We start from the raw sequence: 14012 nt of genomic DNA on the forward strand, positions 1-14012 counted from the left end.
AGACCCAGGGATCACAGACAGGGAACTGCAGGCATGTTGGATTGGCAGTTAAAAGTTACCTCCCAAAGGTAGTGATATGTTCCCACAGTGTATTCCCAAGGAGAGACCAGTACTGGCTATTTTCTGCAGCCCATATCAGGACCATGAAACTTGTTCAGCAACTAAGTCAGTTCTGTGCCTGCTCTGTCAGTTACTCTACCACACATTATTCACAGAGTTAAGCTGTCCAGAAAATGTGGATCCTTTCTTCTAGGCCTGCCAACACTTCCCTAAACACAAGTTTTAGGAGGCCTTAGGATATGCATCAAAGGCTCTTCATGTGGCTAAGAGTCTCGGTTATTATCTTATCGAATTACTTCTTCATTAGGTGAAATGAACTGGGTTTAAGGGAATGCTGTGGAATATAAACACAGTAAAGAAACTAACCATAATGGTACCTAGGGTTGGAGGAAACAGTCTTTTCTCTGTTAAGAAAATAGTCATCAATTTGTTTTAAAGACTTTTAAAAAAATGCTTCAAGTTGGAAGGGTAACATTGATCAAGATCCTCTGTAGTAATTATCTGACTTGTAGAACTGAAACCTATTTGTAGAATTTCTTTAAAAAATAATTCAACTTGCCGGGCGCTGGTGGCTCACGCCTGTAATCCTAGCTACTCAGGAGGCTGAGATCTGAGGATCGCGGTTCAAAGCCAGCCCGGGCAGGAGAGACCGTGAGACTCCTATCTCCAATAAACCACCAGAAAACCGGAAGTGGCGCTGTAGCTCAAGTGGTAGAGCACTCGCCTTGAGCTGAAGAGCTGAGGGACAGCGCCCAGGCCCAGAGTTCAAGCCCCACGACCGACAAAAAAAAAAAAAAAAAAAAAAATTCAACTTGCTTTTTAAAAAATGTCTTTATATGCTATTGAAATGGCTCTATAGAATTTTAATGTGTTTCCTTATACCATAGCAATCTTTCATCCCTCAGATTAACATTCCTTACAGGAAAGCATTAATCAGAACTAATTCTTCTTAGCATACTCAATAAAACATAGTTTTTTTTTTGTTTTTTGTTTTTTGTTTTTTCCAGGAGGCAATCAGCTCCAAGGGATGGTGAGTCCAATTTTACTCTGAGGTCTACAAATAACAACTCATCAAATGACTGTGGGATTTCCACTGTTTGGTAAATTGTTACAAAGAATAAATGAGAGAAGACGAGAAAATGAGTTATAAGACACAGGCCATCGAGAGAGCACTGGCCCAGTAACACAGAGTCTTGGCTTCTAGCTTGTGAACCTCTGTAGGTTCACTTGTTAGGTGGTCCTGGGTAGACTGCTTCATTTTCTGAAATTCCATTGTCATCATGCAAACAATAAAATATCTGCACAAAAGCAGAGTATTTATTACCTCCCCTCCCCCTCCTGCTGAGACTCAGAGTCATTTCTACAGTGAAAACAGACTCAGGCTAGAGGCTGTTACAGTCTCTGCTTAGCCCCACAGGGGCACCAGCCAAGGTTTAACATCATAAATGGAAGCAACTAATGGAGCAAACTCCCAACCCAGTGCTTAAACCTGAACTTTGTAAATCAAGCAGTTTTGTCATTTAACCATATAAGTTCCAATCTCGGTAATGATTCCAATTATTTTAGGATCTGTGAGCTGCCCACATTTTGTAGACCACATTTAAGGTATCATTGTTAAATCAAGTAAGTAAATAGGCCCTATTCAGGTAAAGTTCTACCACAAGACTTTCCAAGTTGGATTCTAAGGCTTTATACTTATTACTGAAATGGAATTTCCCCTTCCTCTCACAGCAGTCCAAGCCTGCATACACAGGAATCCTGGGCCTTGGGACAGGAAATACGTAACAAAAAACAAGGAAATGAATCTGTTCTGTCTTCATGGACACTCATCATTAATGAGTTTTAGATCTAGTTGTTACAAATAAATCTGGACATCAAGTGCTTCCTCTTTCTTCTTGCATTCAACAGTATAGGATCGTAGTGAAAACTGTCCCTGGAAGAGGACAGGGACAGGCATGTTCTCTCTCTCTCTCTCTCTCTCTCTCTCTCTCTCTCTCTCTCTCTTCCTCTCCCTCCTTGTCTAGTCTATCTCGTTCTACTCCTCTCTCTCTCCTTACCATCTGGCAGCAATGATTATAATCATAAAGTTCTGTCAGCTTTACCCTAAATCTTTAGGAAACTCCACCTATACTCTGGAACCACTCACGACAGAAAAACATAGGAAAATGGAATAGGACAGGGCTGTAAGTTCATGGCCACCTTCCCTCACTGCCATCTGTTCAAAGAAATTCTTCCATCTCTTAGCTCATTACAGGAAAATGGGCACTAAACTTGTCTAATCTAGAGGACCCCTTTTTCCTAGGAATGTGAAGTCCGGAACATATGCATTGTAATGCTTTATCACCATAGAAGCTGATTTTGTGCATTCGGCTGATATGCAGTTCCACCTCTTCCCAGATCCCTGGGAGAATGGACTCTTGTAGGTCCTGGCAGTCATACTGCATGCAGACATTTTATTAGCTGCAAGAAAATATCCATGTTCTGAAGTTCTTGGACTCCCTGTGTTCTCACCAATACTAATATGTGTGTGTGTGTGTGTGTGTGTGCGTGTGCGCGCGTGCGTGTGTGTGTCTGAATTAAAGGTTAACAGAGTTAGGGACAATTTCCTCAAATCATTTTATAAAATGTATTGCCACATTATTTTTTGTTTTCCTACTGTGTTCTTCTTTCCTGATTTGAACTATGCTTTGTGCCCATTGAGGGGTAGGTAGTAGTAGAGAATGGATAGGGAAATTTCCTTACAGATGACCAAAGGGGTAGGTTTGGAGGAAGGATGAAAGAATGAACTCGGTTTCCAGCTTCTGAAGCATTACTGTGTACCTCTTTCTGTGCCTCCCTGCTGAGGCTGAGATGCTATCTGGTTATGGCATGTGCAGCAAAATGCCTACCTCTGGAAAAGTGGACTGCGAGAAGAGTAATTGAGCCTTTGTCCACATCACCCATGAAAAAATGTCTATGACATTTACTTCTTTCCTAAATGCTTTTTTTTCTGCATTAAAATTATCTACAAAGATGAGATTTACCTCTTTATCATCATGACGTCTTCGAATAAATTCTTCCGTTGATTCCAAGTAATCAGCTGGTATAAAATGTCTTGGTGATTCTGAATCTTCAAAAACAACAAAGTTGAGTTAACACAGACAAAGACTTAGTGGGAAAATAGGTAAGGAAAAGAGCTCACCTCTCTTCTATCATACCAAATTTCATATCAACAATAGTCATTGTCAATTAGTGATCAATAATAAAATTGAAAAAAACCCCAAACTCATCTTTCCCTTTTGCGATTTACTAGTTTAATATGAAGAAGATTCATCAGAAAGCAAAGGGAAAAGACATTCTATAAGTGTCCCTACAAAGAGGCGTGCAGGCTCTTACAGGGGTGGACTGTACACTCACACACACGGGGCCACGGAGAGGCTGCCTCTCAAAAAACCACAGGTGGGCAGGGATTGATACAAATAGCAAGGGGTTTGAGATTCCAATGAACACATTTCTCAGATGAGCTAAACGGCCAATTTTTCTTTCGAAACACAGTTTGCTGGTTAGTCTAAATGAGATGGGGCTTTGTTTTTTAAAGAAGTGCAGCCACTGCAAGCCAAGGGTTAATTGCCAAGCAAAACAAACAGAAGCAAAGGACAAAGCAGAAAATGAGCATCAGGAGAACACAAGGAGGAAGAGACAGAGCAAGCAGAGTGGAGACGGGGGAAGGTGAGACTGGTCAAACACACAAAATGCCACCTCCATGGGACGGTGCCAGTTCACTTTGTGGGTTGTTGTTCCTGTCCAGGTCATGGTCTGAGTACGGCACGGAGTTCCCATTATTAATAGCCCTTGGACAGTCCTCCAAGACTCCTACAGGTCTCTCCTGAGGGGGTTCTGAGCTGCGGCTAAGCCTGGCCATGGCATGCCGGGAAGACAGGCGAGTGGGCACCAGGGGCTTTGCCCCAGAAGGAGACTGGTCCTGATGGGGCTGACTGGGGAGCTCTGGCTTCTGGCCCACTGAGAGTCCTGAGGAGGAGTCACCAGGGGAAGCCTGTCTGGGGTGATGCTGGAGGGGCTTTTTCAATCGAAAAGGGAGAGGACTCATCAGGTATATGTTCCTGAGGAGGCTGCTCTTGTCGCCCCTGGGATCTGGACGCCAGTCAGTCTGCCTGGAGGACTGCTGCTGTTCATGCTTCCGGATGGTGGTAAAGCGGGTATATGAGGCGGGGCAGGTGCCCTTGCACTTGTTGAGGCGATGTTTGGGGAAGTCTCCATGAACACTGCCACTGCTGCCCTCTCTGCTGTCATTGGAGACAGTTGAACAGTGGTCCAGCTCATCCGAGCAGGTGGAGAGGGGCTCAGAAGGCACAAGGCCTCTGAAGCCCAAGGAGTGGTGTGCCATATTACTACATGTTGGGGAGGCATAGCCCCTTCCCGAGGTCATCCCATCTATCTCCCTGGGACAGAGTTTGGTTGACTCCAGGAGGGACTCTGCTGAGCGGGCTGAGATCAGGCCACTGCGAGTCAGCACAGGGGTAGGGGACTTGCTCAGCCTGCCTGACAGGTCCAGGGATGGCATGGATCTGGACCGCTGAATGAGTTGCTCGAAGGCAGTGATGCGGGACGAGACGGTGTGTTTGGGAATGTGCTCTGAGCTCTCCTGGCTGGATCCCAGCTCACCCCTGGCCAAGGCCAGGTTGCTTCTTTCAAAGTGGGAGGCAAGATCTCGCACACTCGAGGAGGAGATGGATCCCAGGGAGAGGCCGGCTCGGTTGATCTGGTGCATATCCCGGTAGAACATAGTGAAGTGCAGCCCAGGCTTTTTGGAGAGGGGGCAGGGCCTCCTAGAGCTGGTGCTGTACTCCTGGAGGCTCATGGTGCTGCTGGACTTGTTGTCATAATCCCGCCGGGAACGCATGAGCAGGTTCTCAATACTTCCCCCCACCTGGAGCGGGAGGCTTCTTTTGGAATCAGTCAAAGAAACACAAAGGTTCTCACAACTCTGAGCCTTCTCTGAGGGCAACAGGACACTCTTCTGTTCCTGCAAAAGAGTGCTGGGAGCAGAGAGCCTGGGTTTGAATTTGGAAGGAAGGATCTCAGAAATGCAAGCTTTTGCAGCTGACAAGGGTTTCTTGTGTTTACAACCAGGGCCTAATGCACTAGTATGAAACGTTCGGCTATGAACTGAAGATGAAGAAATCATGTGAGCATTCCCACCTTTACGATCCACTGGTAAGCATGCAGAATAAAATAAACAGACCCATTAGGTTAAAGCTGAAAGCTGCTTCAAAAAAAAAAAAAAGGAGAGGTAACATGCTCATTTATCATTAGGGCTTAAAAAATATTTTTTTTTTCCAGTTGATGTCCAGAAGCAAAATAATCTGTGCTGCAAAGCAGGTGCAAAGATGCAAAGAACAAAATGGCCACCTTGCTGTTAGGAAAGGCTGAAGCTCAGCTAATTTCTAAGAAAAGGGAATTAGAACAAAAACAAGAGAGAGATGCTTCGAGGGTGAGCAAGGTTGGGGTTCAGAGAGAAGGAAACCATTAATGCTAGAAAGAAAAATGGCCGACATGAAAATGGGGATCCTGGTCATGTATCTGCATATCCATAGCAGGTCCCAGTTACTGGAGGTAGACCTGCTGTCAACACCCAGGTAATAGGTAAGGAAGACAGAGGCCTGCCACTGCATCCCATAAATTACCTTTAGTCAAAGCTGAGCTGGAGGGTCTCTTGAGCCCACTCAGGCCCTGAAGAGGGATGTCGCCACCTTCCAAGACACTTTTATAAATCTGCCTCTCATTCTCCAAGCTAGCGAGATCCCCAGGAGCCCCATCTGATTCCCTCTTCACTGCGTGGAAGTTGGAAGAATATACACTATGAAGGAGGTCATATTATAAGCGAGAAAAGGGGGGGAAAAGATAAATCATTAGTATTTTTAACATTGTCCAAAAACACTTGATGTTATCATATGAGGCAAAGAACATTTTCTAATGTCCTATTCAACCTCTATCCTTTGTAAAGAACATCCTAATTCTTTATTCTTAAACATAATTTCTGTGGACAAAAGGCAGGCCCATGGGGGCTTGGATACTCAGGAATCTTATTCAAACAGTAAAATTCTCTAGTTGAGATGATTATATTTGTGCTTTAAAAGAATAACTCTAAGCTGGGTACTGGTGGCTCACACCTGTAACCCTAGCAACTTAGGAGGCTGAGATCTCAGGATCACAGTTAGAAGCCAGTTCATGCAGGAAATTTCATCCATGAAATTCTTATCTCTAACCACCAAAAAGCTGGAAGTGGAGCTGTGGCTCAAGTGGTAGAGAGCTAGCCTTAAGAAAATACACACACACACACACACACACACACACACACACACACACACACACTTAGTGTAACTCTGTACAATACTCCTAGTAAAGGTGTTGGAAGAAAAATGGGGAGGGGGAAGACCAGAGGTCCAAAGGCTATATACATAATGGTACAATTAAGAATGTGCATAAGGGCTGGGAATATGGCTCGGTGGTAGAGTGCTTGCTTAGCATGCATTAAGCCCTATGTTCTATTCCTAAGTACCACATAAACAGAAAAAGCCAGAAGTAGAGCTGTGGCTCAAGTGGTAGAGTGCTTGCCTTGAGCTGAAGAGCTTGGGGACAGCACCCAAGCTCAGAGTTCAAGCTCCACAGCCTGGGAAAGGAGTAGGGCAGGGAGGAAGAAGAATGTGCACAACGAGAGAACACATGGCTCCAATATATATGGTCAGCCAGTGTCAGCCACTTAAAGCCCATTTCCTAGGTTACTTTTTCTAGAGGTTTGGCTGATGGAGCATCAAAATCAGCAATGAAAAAGGAGAGGTCCAGCTATCTCGGGTGTCCTAGAAAACCACAAACCAAGTAAGATTGGAACCTGGGGACACTATGTGCTCTTTTACTTATTACTTTTATTATCACAGCCAAGCTGGTCCTGATATGTTGCCTAGGCTGAATCTAAACTCCTGGCTTCAAGAGATCTTCCTAGTTGGGTGTCAGAGGCTCACACCTGTAATTCTAGCTACTCAGGAGGCTGAGATCTGAGGATTGCAGTTCAAAGCCAGACTGGGTAGGAAACTCCCTAAGACTCTTATCTCCAATAAATTACTCAGAAAAACAGAAGTGGTGCTGTGGCTCAAGTGGGTAGAGTGTTCACCTTGAGCTGAAGAGCTGAGAGACAGCGCCAAGGCTCAGAGTTCAAGCCCCATGACCGACCAAAAAAAAAAAAAAAAAAAAAAAAAAGGGAGAGAGATATCTTCCTGTCTTAGCCTCTCCAGTAACCGAGACTTCAGGTACCTGACACCATACTCAACCTTTTTTTAAAAAAATTCCAGATGTTATATATATATATTTTATATTTTTTATTGTAAAGATACTGTACAGAGGCATTACAGTTACATGAGTAAGATAATGAATACATTGTTAGGAAATGGAAAGACTTGGAAAAATTATATTAAGTGAAGTAAGCCAGGCCTAAAGAAACATAGGTCCCATGGTTTCCCATATTTGCAATAACTAGTATATATCTGAGACAAGCAGAAAAGGTCAGATAAGTTGATGTTAGGTGAAATGAACCCCAAGATAAGTATTCAAATGTTTTTTTCTTTCTTGTGATCGTTTCTAACATATTTATGATTTCTTTGTTGCTTTGTATGTCCCTCGCCCACAGTATAACCTCTGCTTTCACTGTATTCGATGTTGGTATAATTTGTGGAGGGGAAGGGGAAAAAACAAATCATTTAAATAGTGATACAGGTGGACCCATTGCAACAATGAGATGTACAAGTCGTTATGTCGAAAAATGAACTTTGCAACTTTGGTGGGGTGGGGGCGTTGTGGGGGTGGGAGATGGGAAGGGGAAACAAATGATAAGGCAATAATGCTTGATAAGAAATGTATTCATTATCTTGCCCATATAATTGTAACCCCTCTGTACAGTATTTTCACAATAAAAAAAGAAAAAAAGATAATGAGTACATTTTCAATCGAGCATTGTTACCCCCTTGTTTGTTTTCCCCACCATACCTTCCCACCTCCCCAACTCCCCCTCCCCATCCCCGCCAAGTTGTAAAAGTTCATTTTGAACATCGTGTCTTGTATAACTCATTGTTACAATGGGTCTAGGACTTCTTGGCACAGGCCAATTTCTTAATAAAGACCCAGAAACGCAACAAGTCAAAGAAAAGTTGAACAAATGGGATTACGTGAAACTGCAAAGCTTCTGCATGGCAAAGGATATAGCTAGCAAGATCAATAGAAAGCCCATGGATTAGGAGAAGATCTTCACACTAGCCATACAACAGACAAGGGTTTCATATCTAAAATACACTTAGAACTCAAAACATTAAATCCCCCAACAACATATCCACAAAGAAACATACTCAACTTTTCAGCTAAACTTTACACTCACTTCTTATATTATGGCATCTACTAGGCACAGAAGCTGTTGCCCATTTATAGCCTTCATTTATGTTTTATCTTGTTAGAATCTAGGTGTTTTTCAAGTTACTACAAATTCTTTTTGAAAGTATTCAGTCACCAAGCCTCTCCCTTCTCTAATCCCCCTGGTTCTGTGCCTCGCCACTGAGGCGCTGACACTGACTGGCAGACATATGCATCTACACACTCTTCTCAGAGAAGGGAACAGTCTTGTTTTCACAAAAGGACACAGATTTCTGCTAGGTCTGTTTCAATCCTGCTTCATTCCATTTACTAGGATCATATGGATCTGTCAGCTTTGGGGTTCCACAGCTTGATGGAATTCCTTCACCCCAGTATTTTGCTAGATTATCAAACACAAGAAAGCTTAAAGAATGACAAGAGTGACCACTTATAACCCTTGGTTCTACAGGTTATACCTAGACGTACTTACCTTATACACATCTAGTCATCTGTCCCAACCATTCACCAGCAAGGGGAATTGTGTACATACTACCACACTAGCCATTCCTCTGTACAGATAATGACAGCAATAAATCTAGCTGCCACCCAGTGAGACATTCCAAGTGGGAGGTATTATGCTAAGTGCCTGATAATCATCCACTCTTGAATCCACACACAATCCTACTTCTGTCACTTTTCAGATGAGAAAATGAAGCACTAAGCGACTGGGCGGCCTGTCCAGGAGGCAATGTTAGCAGAGGCAGAGTTAGAACTTAGTTCATGTCATGTAATGCTATGTAGATGGCACTTTCAGCTACTGTTTTTTGTTTTTATTTGTTTATTTATTTGTTTATTGTCAGTTGTGGGGCTTGAACTCAGGGCCTTAGCTCTTTTGCTCAAGGCTAGCACTCTACCACTTTGAATCACAGCACCACTTCCAGTTTTTGGGCAGTTAATTGGAGATAAGAGTTCCACATGGATTTTTCTCTCCCGGCTGTCTTCAAACTGTGATCCTCAGATCCTCCTGAGTAGCTAGGATTACAGGCGTGAGCCACTGGTGCCGGGCTTAGCCACTGCTTTATGAAGAAAGTTTGCTACCTATGACAGAGGAGACAGTGGCTTAAATGCTACAGGAGCCAACAGGACTCAAGGATACTTGAGTGTCGTTACAGCACTACCACCAAGTAACACCTGCCAGGAACATACTTGGCCAAGTGACACAGACCCCAGGAATCGGAAATGGGAAAAAGGAGGAGCCTCTGTTGGAATATGAGGCTGTCTCCATCTTAAAGTAGTTAAGTGCCTCTGGGCAATATGGCCACCTCCCCAAGGAGGTCACACACTCCGGGCAGCTGCCACTAACTAGCACTAACCGCTCCCTTATCACAGGGGTGTGGTCTATGCCAGCTTCCATCCTGCTGCTCTGTGGTCCTCTGAACTAAGGCAGTTCAGCCAGAACGTCCAGCCATCTTCTCAAGTTCCTCTTCACTTCATTCTCTAATGACTCTCAGCTACAAGTTGCTGCCTGACTCACACTTCTCTACCTTACCAGCCAGCCCTGCTCTGGCTGTATTCCACCATTTCTTCCTGCTTCCCACAGACTGACAAACCAGCATTCAGGAAACCTCTCAGAATAGAATTACTACAACCAATTGTTTTCTTTCTGATACCAAAGGCTGACAAAACAATGCTTTCTCCAGATGTGTGACATTCTGCAATAGAGGTTCTCAGATTTAAAATAAAATATCTAGGAGCTCTGGAACAATGTTTTCTTAAAACGTATCATCTCCACCAGTTCTCCTAATGGTGGAGGCACAGTTTCTTCCATTGTTAAGAGGGGGTAACTGAGGACCAGAGTGGCAAAAGCACTTGCTAGATCTAAGTAGATCAGAGAAGAGGAGAGGGCCCTGAGCGCCAGCTCATTGAGAAAGGCACCTGGATGTTCTCCAGGTATCTTAAACCTAACATGTCCCAAAGTAAACCAGTTCTGTCACTCCTCATCCCCCAAGCCAGAAAGCCCAGGGAATTAGTCCTTTCTCTTTCTTCTGGGCTCAAGCCCAGACACCAGATCCTGCTTCCTGTTTAAGATACATTAACTCTTTGCTTTCTCTACCTTCCTGGTTATCCCTCCAATATGGCACATCTACAACCCTGCAAAAAGCACACCAGCAGGCCAGTCTCTAGTCCTGACCCTTTCCAATCATGGCTGGGCAATACTAGACAGACATCATCTCAGAAAGGTATCATCATGCTAATCCACTGCTCATTTACTCAACAATGTCTTCTGAGCCCCCACTATGTGTCAATCACTTTCCTAGGTGGAGGAGCCTAGCAGGGAACATACTTGCCCTTATGGAGCTTGTACATGCATTTTCAAAAACATCTGGTGATCTCAGAAAACAGAAATTTAACTTGTTAACTGTGGCTTTGGAGTACAGAATCTAGACAACCTTTTAAAAGGGTTTTGTGCTGAAGGAAAATTTGATTTTTTATAGCAGTAATATTTTATAATTATAAAATTATTCATGTTTTATCATCAACTATATAATACTTTCCTTGACTTTCCTTCTCTTCCACAAAAAAAAGTGCTCACTCCATCTTGAGTCTATCATTACATTTATCATACTGGATCCCAGTTGTTATTTACAAGTCTGTTTCCTGTGCTATACCCTGAAATCAATGCAGACAGGCAGTTTATTTTGTTCAACTTTGCATGCTGATGCCCAGCATGGTTGTTCAACAATTACTGGTAGAATAAATGATTGTAAAAGAAAATGCCTACGTGCGTGCACACATGTTTCCGATACGCATTTACAGCACACAGAAATCTCCAGTGTTTCACATAGTTCTTTAGGTTAGTATTTATATTTTGTTCAGAAAGTACTCTCTGCTGAACAGCCCCACCTCCGTAAGAGCAACATATCTTTGAGTGCCACCTGCTGGCCAAATAGAGGAAAGCTCTTTTGGTCAAGCAAAGAAAGTATCCATGTTAATTTGTGTTGAAATAGTAAACAAAGAAGTAAATAGTAAACAAAGCCGGTAAGTAGCTCCTGCAACCAATTTACAGATCTGATGATGCTAGTGAAACAAAACAAAATAATTAGAGGCACACAGTGACAGTCACTAAATAAATACTTTTTTGAGGGAAAGGCCTGGATATCGAGAGTATGGGTTAATTTCTTCCTGTCTATTCTTAATTTAATATCGCTAATGATCACTTTCGTGTGGAAGCAGGTTTAAAATATCAATTCTCTAGCTGTCACCAAGTTGTAAAGTTGTCACAAAGTTGGTAATTCCTGTCTATTCATTCTTTGAGTTAGATCAAATTTTCCCAGTATTTCCTCCAACATGTCATCCTTATCTGTCCAGAAAGATGCCAGTGTCACTTTTCTCTCTTGCTTTGGTTCTGCTTATTTTTGAGACAGGATCTTACTTTCTTACTTTCTGGGCCAGCCGGGCTGTAATCCTCCTATTTATGTTTCCCATTATAGCTGGGACAATAGGTAAGTACCATTCTGCCCACTTTTCTGTTGAGATAGGTTCTCGTCAATATTTTACCTGAGCTGGGCTTGAACTAGATTCAAGCTACCCTCAAGTCAAGTATTTAGCAGCAAAAGTAGGAGGCAAGAAAAGGTACTAAACTGAGGCTGGATATAGAAAACTCAGTCAGTACTTAACAAACGAAAATATTTGCTACTTACTTTGGATCTACTATTCTCCTGGTAGGGCCATAGTAAGTTAAGTATAACATTCATGGGATCATGGCTAGATGGCAAAGTGCTGAGAAAGGTAATCTGGGAAAGAACTCACAGTGGTTTGAACTCACAGTGGTTACCCCATGAAGCAGTGAATGGAGACAGTATACACCAGGCAGCCTCCTAAGAGCTGATAACAGGGTAACAAATCCACGTGTGAGAACAAATAAGCTATCCTCTTCTTGATTCTACACTCCCATGTCAGATCTAGCCTGAGGACCCAGACCCACTGTCTCTATCTTTTATACCTAGTTTAGCCTATCCCTGCCTCATTCCTTCTCTTCTCCCTGATAATCCACTTAGGAGAACTCTGATTCTAAATGGAGACAAATAACCTCATATCAAAGGTAAAGAAATCATCATGGGGGGAAAAACCTTACCAAGGGTAATACCAATCATCTCAAAAATTAATTTGGAAGAGGAAAGAACAAAAGAAAAATAATTTGAAGAGTATAATTAGGTTGCTACTTCTTACCAAAATACACATCATTCCGCACATATAAATGAATGCACACAGTGGATAGATATGAGAGAAACACAAGCATTTCTGGTGGCAGTTCGAACATTTCATACACTGACCATATAAACAAAGCACGTGACTACTTACTATCCAGGAGGCTCTGAGGAAATGTCTGCCAAGGGGCTGACTGTTGAGCTCTGTAAAAGTCAAACAGAAGATAAAACACTGTAGTGATTTGTTTTGACTCAGAGGTTTCAAGTCATGAGAAAGAGAGAAGCTACTGCCCTTCCCTCATTTTGATAAGGGCCTCTGGGAAACGAGGGCCTGGATGAAAAGGCTTTGGTGCTGGCGAAGGGCTGTGCTCATCTTTGGGAAGAGGATTTGAGAATAGTGGTGTCTGTCTCTCATACCTTGATCTTTTGCCTCCCAGTAGCTACAGCAGCTGCTCTCTGGGAGGGATAGGAGATGGCTTCCAGTCTCATCTTTATCTTCAGTTGCAGCTCCAATAGGCCCACCACCAGACTAACATGCACAGCATGCCCTTCACCAGCATTTCCCAACCCTTCGTCCTCCTTCCCAGTCCACTGCAAATTCCCTCCGTGCATCCCAAATGCCACACCCAGAGAGTCACGTAACACTTTAGACACAGAATGTACAAAAGTACAGTGTTTAGACAATCTATTCATTAGGCTTGAAGATTTACAAGTCCGGAAATGGGGAGAAACAGTATTTCACAAAACCCACTAATGACCCATGTCAGCATGAATGGGGGATGCTTTATATAATACTGGGCCACTACACAAAAGGAAGCAAGCTACCAAAAGCTACATGTAGAGAAAAGGAAATATAATTATGCAGTTCAGGCTTTCTTTCATTGTCTTGGAGAGAAAATTGTTAAGGATTTATTTGGGTTGAATATATTAATGTAAAAATTTCCTATAAAAGATCCTATCTGTAAAAATGACCATTTTTATGGTAACCAAGCTATCTACAGAAGAGACATTTAGGGTCAAAAGGGGGGAAAAAGGAAAAAAAAAGATGTAAATGAGGGAATAGGAGATGGCAGGGAAGGAGAGGAAATATTCATAAGGCTAACCCACCTAGATCTCTGCCTGCCAAGACACCCACCTTCAACCTGTTAGGTTTGACTTCTTCCATCTATAACAGCACTCTGTCCCAGGACAAGGACTCTACTTTCCCCTCCCCTCTCCAATCACCATTACTCTCCAAAGAGGGCCACTATGACTTCCTCCAGACTTTGTGGCTACAGTGGTGTTGCTTGCCCACCCTCTCTCCTTGAGTCTCCTACTTCTTGGCACCTGTACCATTCTACCTTTGAAGAC

The 14012-nt window shown here is 43.0% G+C and overlaps 1 protein-coding gene across 29 annotated transcripts in view; it reads right to left on the reverse strand.

Moving 5' to 3' along the window:
- LOC138836115 (sorbin and SH3 domain-containing protein 1) overlaps window positions 1–14012 on the reverse strand; it is a 238505-nt gene that overhangs the window by 33365 nt on the left and 191128 nt on the right. For 16 of the 29 annotated variants that reach the window (XM_070034617.1, XM_070034622.1, XM_070034631.1 and 13 more), the window contains 3 exons: window positions 12817–12866; window positions 5745–5917; window positions 3084–3169 (listed from right to left, as the gene is read on the reverse strand). In XM_070034617.1, the coding sequence (XP_069890718.1) occupies window positions 3084–3169; window positions 5745–5917; window positions 12817–12866 (309 nt within the window). Of the gene's footprint in view, window positions 1–3083; window positions 3170–3798; window positions 5272–5744; window positions 5918–12816; window positions 12867–14012 lie in introns of all 29 variants that reach the window. The other 13 variants (XM_070034616.1, XM_070034612.1, XM_070034619.1 and 10 more) reach the window with 1 other exon arrangement.

This window comes from Dipodomys merriami, unplaced genomic scaffold, assembly GCF_024711535.1.
Source record: "Dipodomys merriami isolate MVZ:Mamm:240054 unplaced genomic scaffold, mDipMer1.0.p SCAF_249, whole genome shotgun sequence".
NCBI classification, from domain to species: domain Eukaryota; kingdom Metazoa; phylum Chordata; class Mammalia; order Rodentia; family Heteromyidae; genus Dipodomys; species Dipodomys merriami.